We start from the raw sequence: 9,133 nt of genomic DNA, 5'->3' as shown, positions 1-9,133 counted from the left end.
CACCACACGAAGTAACAAATAACGACCCTAAATCCCAGTAACGATTAACGCGTTCCTGATTTTGCCATAATAACTAGTTACCGTGCTTGTTACAACAATAATAACGTAGTTACTAAAACGTGTTACTTAATAACGCGTTAGTCCCAACACTGGTTGTGTTTACAGACAGAATGAAATGCAAATACTACCAACAACATGAGCTCCTTGTTGAAGGTAATAAGAAACTGCTGAAACTATTTTGTACTTTGGTTTACAAGTGATTTACACAAGTGAACCTGTCCCTGTGTTCATAGTGCTCACTGTTCACATGATGAATAGACCAAGGAATTCTAGAAGGTGATCAGACTGGATTGTCTGGTTTTCAGTGACTCATTAATTCTTGTCTCAGTTCCTGCTCGTCTCCAGTAAGTCACTTCACTTTGACAGCGACAGTTTGGATCACTGTGTCGGAATCGGGGTCTTTATCTGTGGTAAGTCTATTTTTTTATTTGTTCGTTTTGTTTTTCATTTGTTTTGAGTAAGAGAACAAACAATCAAGAACACAAAACACTAAAAATAAATTTCAAAATTAAAGGTCATAGTCTAAGCTGATCTGTGTTCCTGGTGAGTGTTTGATGGGTCACCTCCAGCCTTGGCTGAGCCTTTGTGCTTTTCTTTAATGTATTTGCCAAATAGAGATAAAATACAGAGCTGACTGCAGCAGCTCAAGAGCTGGAGGAAGGAAAAACGAGATTGAAGAATGTCTACAGAAAACTGAAGGACTTTCAAAGCTATCAAATGAAGGGATTCGAATAATAACAGCTGAGGATAAACAAGTGAAGACAATAAAGAGACTGAAAGATGAGAAGCAGGGAAACACAGGCACTCAGAGAGTAGCGCAGGTAGATTCCAGGAAATCTAAGATAAGGCGAATTTTCTGTTCAGCCAGAAAGACATGCCAATATCCTCCCAGCAACCAGTCTATTCATTTATGCCCTCCATAATGGGCATTTCTTGATCTATACCTTTTTAAATTATTTAAGCTACCCTACTAAATCCTGATGTACTGAAATAGAAATAGAAATACATCCTGGGCTTTCCATTGATATTGTCACGGTCTGGCTGGCAGACCATGGGGAGATGGGGAAATAGGACTCAAACGCCGGACTCTTCAGTGCAACAGTGTTTATTTACAAGGTGGTGAAGTAAACAACAATAAATCCCCAGTTTCCCAGACTCCCGTGTAGTGTCTTCTTCCCAAAAGTCCCCGTGTAGTGCTCTCTGCTCCCGTGTCCCTGCACTCCCCGTGCTCACTGCTCCTTCTCGTCCCACACTCCTCCTGAGTGGAAAACAATAGAGGCAGCTGTTACAACTTATCCCAGCAGGCATACACTCACATTTCATTTCACTTGACTTGACTTGACTTGACTTGACTTGCTAGAAGACTGACGTGTAGTCAAACGCAATAATCCAGCATCGGTGGAAGCTCCATCGCTCATCTAAATAGCTCCCCCGACGAGCCCAGATGAGGAGCAGGTGTGCGGCCAGGACTTCGGGTGTGGCCAGCCCTCAAGTTAGGCCACGCCCCCAGGGCTGAAGGTGCCTGTAACTTGGCCACAGCAGAAAGGCAATACACACACACACACACATACCTGCCTACATACAGATGTGCCAAGGGGCAGTGCAGACAACACACCAAATAATAATAATAACAACAACAACAGTCATAGTCCCCACTGCCCACGGACCCCAAGTCCCCGGAGCCGGGTCCGTGACAGATATCCTGTGTTTGGGTGGTTTCTTTTAGCTGCAACGAGGCAGGAAGTCACATGAAGTTAAATGGGGATATTAATTTTCTTTTAGTTCTCAATATGATATGTCTAAAACTGTGATCAAAAAAATAAATAAATAACCAGGGTGTTGAGGTTAAACAGACTCGAATTAAATACAGTGTAAAGTAGTAGCAGATCCTAAATAAATATTTATTTACAGAGCTTGCCTATAAAAGCTAAAAAATTATCTTCTGTGTTATTTATAAATACCTCTATTGCGAATAACGGTCTTAAATCTAACCATTGTCATTGCACTGAGCCTGTGACCCAGTGTTCATGCATTTTCAGGTTTAAATTATCCTCTGGGATTTAGTCCCTAAAAGGTTGATTCTGTTTATCAGGATGTAGCGTTTACAGTGGGAGAAATGTTTCCTCAATCTTCCACTTTCATGAGTGACTTAGATTAGAAGCTAATCTTTCCCATAGAGATTGTAACAACTATTCTGCGACCAGACCTTGTCCTTTGGTCTAACTCCTGAAAACTTGCTTACGTCACTGAGCTGATGGTACCATTGGAGGATGCAATTAGGAAGCATTTGAGTGTAAGAAACTGCAGTATGCATACTTGGTAGCTGAGGCAGAGGACAGCGGTTGGAAGATCAAGGTCTGCCCAGTGGAAGTGGGGTGCAGGGGCTTTGTTGCCAGTACAACAGCAAAACTCATTAGAGAGACTGGAATCAGAGGACAGGCACAAAGGCAGGCTATAAGAGAATTAAATAACACTTCTGAGAGGACCAGTCACTGGCTATGACTAAAGAGGGCTGACATCACTCGGGCAGCTAAGGTAGTCAGCTAACCGTGAGACACATGCCGAGGATTACTTGACCCATGTAATCCTCGGCATGGGTCAAGTTTTGACGCCTCAGTAGAGGGCGTCAAAAGGGTAGAATATTTAACACTAGAAAATTTACTGGTTGACTGATACAGCTCTCTCAGGGATTCATGGGGGCTGTGCAGTTAACCTGATGGTAGTGAAACCTAGGGATGGGGATCGTTTAGGTTTTATCCGATACTGGTGCCAAACTGGTACTTTTGAAACGGTGCCGGTGCTTAACCTTTTAAGCTTATATTATATTTTTACATGCTGTAGTGCCATTTTTGGGAGCATTTCAAGTTGCTATACATCAATACAACCATTATAGCCCAAACTTTAATAATATGTCTGCATTAGGTGCATAGTAATTACATAAATTGCAAAAAAGTGCAATAAACTACAAAAAAATTTAAAATCGTTTTTGCTTTTTTAACATATATTTCTAGTTAGAGAAATTTAAGAGGCTTATCCCTCAAAACTGTAAATACAAAAAAAGTTGCACAAACTAGTTTCCTACCACAGGAAATTTTTTTTTAAGTGTCTTCATAGTTTTATTTTTGAAATACACCAATTTTTATATACTGCAGGAAAAACGAAAATAAATATTATAGTGCAAATTTGCAAAATAACAGCATATGCATCACAATAAACTATTTCCAGCAGTGCAATATGAGTCCTAAGCATCCCAGAAACGACACAGAAAGTCATGAAGTCAAACATAACTTTTAAAAACACAAGTATAAGCTCATGAGGCCACGATGGTAAAAAAAACTACATTTCCGCAAAATGACGTTACTTCCGGTTTCGGGCAGGTCATGTTGTCATGTGATAGTTCGCGCTGATGGACCTAGGAAGTGTTACGAACAGCTGATTGGATCGGCGAAGCGTGTTTCTGGAATATCATGTTTTTGTTGCTGCAAGTGATTTTTATGCAGTTTTTGCAAAGCTTTATGTGGAAGGAAACTGTGACCTAGGACAAGCTGATGGCATAAGATGTAAGTACAACTCCTCCAGTTTCATATGCAAAAAAAATTATTGCGCTAGCTTACGTGGTTGCAGAGCTACCAGGATTTAAAAATAGTTACGCAAAACAGAGCGTGCCCGCTCCGATCGGCTGTAAAGGGTTAAACAGTGCTCGAACCGGTGCTTATAGAATGGAGAACACACACTTTGTCCAAAATCCTCTCATGTTCAGCTGTTTTATTGTAAAAAGATAACAATGTTAGCCTTTTCTGCAGCTATAGGGCATATATGGTATCACTCTTGGCTGGAAGCAGTGCTTAAACAATGGAAAAAACACAAACCTTTTCCAAAAACCTCTCATGTTTAACTGTTTTCCACTTTTCTTTGGTCATTTTGGGTGAAGGTAGTGTCTGCTATCAAACAAGAAGACAGCCGCATGTAACTATGTGTTACATGCGTGTTTGCTAGTTCACCTTACGTGCATTAATTTAATAACATAAAAAAAAATATATGTTACTCTTCTCCCCTCCCCCTCTTTTTCCCTTTTCTGGGAGGCAGTGGGGAAGTAGAGCGTACAGTTTGATCCGGCGGGGAGGTGTGGGATACCAGATCAGGTGCCCCCTTTCTGGCACAGAAATAACAATTTAACATGAATCAGTGACACTGATCAACCCTGGCAATGCCTCCTTGGATGAGGATGTTTACTGTAAATGGCAAAACACCCAATGAATGCATTGGGTAAAAGGATTGTAAGGATTGTAACATCTCCTTTTACTGAATCAAGCAACTTCTTCAGTCTCCTCCTCCTTTATTTGTGATTTAGTATTGTTCATGGTTCAGTTTCCTTGTTTTTCCATGTCTCTCGTACATGTCTCCCAGTTACTGTTAATCTTGCATGTCTTGAGTCTCTGTCTGTTTCCTATTTTATTTTGACAGTTCCAAGTCCTGTGTTCAGTGTTTCCAGTTTGCTTCCTCCTTGTCTCAATCCTTGTCAGATTTGTTCCAGCTGTGTTTTCGTCCTGTGTCTCATTCAATTGTTATTATTTGTGTATTTAGACTCTGTTATTTCCTCTGCACATTGTTGCGTTGTCCCATGTTGCTGTGTTGTTTCTCTGTGTTCCTTGAAGCTGTGAATTTCCTCCTGGTTTGTCTAGTTCTAGTTTACCAATTTCCCTGTTTTCTAGTTTTAGTTCCTTGTTTCTAGTTTGCAGTTTTGGTTTCGTGTCTCCAATTTACCATATTTTAGGACCATAAAGAGCACCGGATTATTAAGCACGCTGCCGATGAACGGGTCTGATTTCATACATAAGGCACATCAGATTAAAAGGCACATTAACCCCTTAAAACCGATCAGAGCGGGCACACTCTGTTTTGCGTAACTATTTTTAAGCTGGCGCAAAATTTTTTTTTGCATATGAAACTGGAGGAGTTGTACTTACATCTTATGCCATCAGCTTGTCCTAGGTCACAGTTTTCTTCCACATATAGCTTTGCAAAAAACTGCATAAAAAGCACTTGCAGGAACAAAAACAAAATATTCCAGAAACACACTTTGCCGATCCGATCAGCTGTTTGTAACACTTCCTACGTCCATCAGCACGAACTATCGCATGTCCGCCATGACCTACCCAAAACGTGACGTGACGTCATTTTCGTGGAAATGTAGTTTTTTACCATCAGGGCCTCATGAGCCTATACAGGTGTTTTTAAAAGTTATGTTTGACTTTATGACTTTCTGTGTCGTTTCTGGGATGCTTAGGACTCATATTGCACTGCTGGAAATAGTTTATTTTGATGCATATGCTGCTTTTTTTTGCAAATTTGCATCATAATATCTATTTTAGTTTTTCCTGCAGTATATAAAAATTGGTGTATTTCAAAAATAAAACTATGAAGACACTCAAAATAAATTTCCTGTGGTGGGAAACTATTTTGTGCAACTTTTTTGTATTTACAGTTTTGAGGGATAAGCCTCTTAAATTTCTCTAACTAGAAATATATGTTAAAAAAGCAAAAACGATTTTCAATTTTTTTGTAGTTTATTGCACTTTTTTGCAATTTATGTAATTACTATGCACTTAATGAATACATATTATTAAAATCTGGGCTATAATGGTTGTATTGATGTATAGCAACTTGAAATGCTCCCAAAAATGGCACTAAAGCATGTAAAAATATACTATAAGCTCTGGCGGACTTGGTTCTATGGTAGGTCTTAAAGGGTTAAGCAAAACAAACAAGTCAGATAAGTCAAAAAAGTTAGCATTCATCCCCCAGCTTCATTGTGTTTATGTTATGCTAACATAGCTGTCACTAGTGATCACGGAGCACATCATTATATACCAGGTAGTCCAACTTCAGTAACCCTACAAACATCACTGATGTTTAGTTTTCTGTCTTCATTTGTGTCGAATTTATGTTGAAGTGATAACAGAGCTGTACGTTTGAATTTTTAAGAAATCTCTTAGTCAGGACATGGTATATCATGTTTAGATGGAAACTAGTGAGCTAACTTCCTGCTAGCTTCTAACTACAGTAAATTTAATAAATTCCGTTTTCATGGATGCCTAGATGTTAAACGTAATTGTTACACCCAGTAAAGCAGCAACGCTGATCATTTTATTAGAGAGGAAATAATTTAGACAGTTTTCAACTCGTTTGACTTTGGGACCTGGAGAAGACGGAGTTTGGACCCAGATTACTCCGAAAGGCTCCTGCCTACGGTAGCCGTAATGCTCCGACAATCCATCAAGTGGTGCGGCTTCCAAAGTCGTACTAAAACATTTTCTGACAGGTCTTTGAGCGCCGTGTACCACATAAGTTTGGTTCAAGGTCAGTAAGCACAACCAGAATACATGTAAGGTGCACTGGATTATCAGGTGCACTGTCGATTTTTGTGAAAATTCAAGGATTTTAAGTGTGTCTTAGGGTGCAGAAAATAAGGTAGTGTTGTAGTTTTTACAATGAAATTAAGCTCCTTCTTCATGTTGTTCTTATGAGTATTGAGTCCTGTTTTTGGGTCGTCATCCTGCCTTGCACAGCACATTTACATGACAACCTCACTGTTACAACATCTGCCATAAAATCCTCAAAAACACAGACACATATATGGAAACAAACATAGGTTTTGTCAGTTTTTTCATAGAGAAGTAATGATTCAAATGTTTAAACTGGCATTTAAAGCGTTCAAACCTTGAAAATTATTTAATGTTTGATCATTTTGAAAAGCGCTCAAGTTGGTTATTTTTGGGGGAAAAGGACAGAAAAAATATTGCTGTATTAGGATTTTATGGCAGATATTGTCAGTGTACATTTTTGTCTACAAAGGTGTTGCAACGGTGCAAAATTTGAGGAGGACATAAGGGCTAAAACAGATATTGTGTCCTTTTATTTGTCTAACAAAAATGTGATAATATAAACTGTAACTGCCCACCAGAGACTAAAGACTCTCTGGCCTCAAGTACGAATTGCCTGGGTGCCTCCTCTCTGTGGAGAAATAGAGGTGGTACATAAGGCTGGAAAGAGGGTAGGATGCCCACAAAGGCAAAAGAGCCAGTAAACTCTAAATGCTCTGATATGCCAATATATATATATCAAACAAGATATATCAAACAAGCCTCATTAAACAAGGGACAGATTGTCCTTTATCAATGATTAACAGTTAAGGTTCTTCTGTAGTTGCCCCAGTTGCCTCAAGATGCTTTATATGTCTACAATTGTGATGTGAAAAGCTAAATCATAATTGTTTATAGTGGTTATTTGTATGAATAATGTTCAATTTTCTGTGCCTTCTAGGATTTTTTTCCCATATTTTTCACTTCAGTCTACATCTACAATGTTTTGCCGGAAGGATGGACGATGCTGTAAAATGCCACTTGGGGCCATCTGTGTCTTCCTTTTTCATCACTTTATTTTTTTCTTTCACTTAGCACAGTTTTGTGGAGGTAATTAAGTCTTGTCGTTATGGAGTTACACAAATTATGCAACACATCTAAGTCTATTAATTACTCAAATATTTCTGTTATTGATTAAATGTCAGCCATTTCATTTATGCCACAGGCTAAAACAGCAAATGTAAAACACCTGGGCTTCTGAACCTCGGTTTAAAATAATCTAATCAGAAACTAATAAAACAATGTTTGGTAACTTTCTCAAAAATGACAAGTATTTGTAATTTTCCTTTAGGTGTGTCTCAGGTGGTTGGTCCATCTGAGCCAGTTGTGGCAATAGTTGGTGATGACACTGTGTTACCATGCCATCTGGATCCTGCTGTGAATGCTGCTGATATGACAGTAGAGTGGACACGATCTGACCTCACACCTAAATTTGTGCATGTTTGGCGTGACGGTGTGGAGCTCGTGAATAAAAAAAATGAAGCCTACATGGAAAGAACATCCCTACCCATTAACAACCTGAAGCTCGGAGACATTTCACTAAAACTCTCCAAAGTGAAACTGTCAGATAGGGGATCATACAAATGCTTCAGTCCTGCGCTTAGTGGACAAACCAGCGTTGAGCTTGTTGTTGGTAAGTGGAGATATAGTCTTTGCACAGAAAGCTCAAAATGAGATCTAATGTCAGTCAATATTTAGTTTAGAAAAAAAACAACATTGTTAGTAGTAAAAAATCATAAGGGTAAAAAATACAGAATAGTAGAATAGTGTTTTTCATGTCACTGTTAAATGGTTTAAATACAGTTGGTGTACAAGTATTCAGTGCATTTGCAATAAATTTAATGGCCCTTTAGTGTTGCTACTAGTTATGGTGACCAATGTGTTTTCCCTTTTCAAAATTAGGTGTAGTTTCATCACTTACCATCACTGTAATGAGGAACAGTGAGGACAGCGGTAAAGTGGTGTTACAGTGTGAGTCTGCAGGCTGGTATCCAGAGCCTGAGCTGCTGTGGTTGGACGGTGAGGGAAACCTCCTCTCTGCTGGACCTACAGAGACCCTCAGAGGTCCTGATGACCTCTATACTGTCAGCAGCAGAGTGACTGTGGAGAAGAGACACAGCAACAACATCACCTGCAGAGTCCAACAGAGGAACACCAACCAGAGCAGAGAGACACACATACATGTTCCAGGTAAAAAAATCAAACACACAAAGTATTTAGTTATAGTTTTATGTATTTTTTGTGTAAAATTGCTGCAGCCTACATGTTGATATCCTGTGTGTTCTCATTCCAGGTGATTTATTTAACCCCTCATGTAGTTCTGCGGCTCACATCACCATTGCTGTTGTTGTGACAGTCTTGCTAATTCTTGCAGTTGTCTTAGTTGTGTGGAAATATCGTTCTAAACACCGAGGTACAGTATCTTGTTGTAAAAAGTGACAAAAAAAATATTTTCTTAAAAAAAATTATAGGATAATAGATTTCTGTGAATTTAAATGACTTTCTTTTGTACAACAGGAAGAAACTTCACAAGAACGTCCTCTGATCACAGATCACTTCAGCTCGACACTGAGGAGAAAGGAGAAACAAAGCATCTCACCGAAGACAGTATTGACACTGGTGACATAAATACAAAACAAGAAAATCTTGAG

At 39.1% G+C, this 9,133-nt stretch overlaps 1 protein-coding gene across 1 annotated transcript; it reads left to right on the top strand.

Moving 5' to 3' along the window:
* The first annotated feature begins 412 nt into the window (after positions 1–412).
* On the top strand, positions 413–8,921 carry LOC113017443 (butyrophilin subfamily 2 member A2-like). The gene is made up of 5 exons (XM_026160595.1): positions 413–470; positions 7,384–7,532; positions 7,774–8,115; positions 8,385–8,672; positions 8,776–8,921. The coding sequence occupies exons 2-5, from the start codon at positions 7,424–7,426 to the stop codon at positions 8,919–8,921; spliced, it is 885 nt and encodes a 294-aa protein (XP_026016380.1). The 5' UTR covers positions 413–470; positions 7,384–7,423.
* The last annotated feature ends 212 nt before the right edge of the window (positions 8,922–9,133 follow it).

Source organism: Astatotilapia calliptera, unplaced genomic scaffold (genome assembly GCF_900246225.1).
Source record: "Astatotilapia calliptera unplaced genomic scaffold, fAstCal1.2 U_scaffold_13, whole genome shotgun sequence".
Taxonomy (NCBI): Eukaryota; Metazoa; Chordata; class Actinopteri; order Cichliformes; family Cichlidae; genus Astatotilapia; species Astatotilapia calliptera.
The sequence above is the reverse complement of the archived record's forward strand: the minus strand, read 5'-3'. Positions and strand labels throughout refer to the sequence as shown.

Coding starts and splice junctions, on each gene's coding strand:
- LOC113017443 (XM_026160595.1), top strand. CDS start 7,424: ATGTTTTGCCGGAAGGATGGACGATGCTGTAAAATGCCACTTGGGGCC. Junction 7,533..7,773: donor CTTAGCACAGTTTTGTGGAG/GTAATTAAGTCT, acceptor ATTTTCCTTTAG/GTGTGTCTCAGGTGGTTGGT. Junction 8,673..8,775: donor GACACACATACATGTTCCAG/GTAAAAAAATCA, acceptor TTCTCATTCCAG/GTGATTTATTTAACCCCTCA.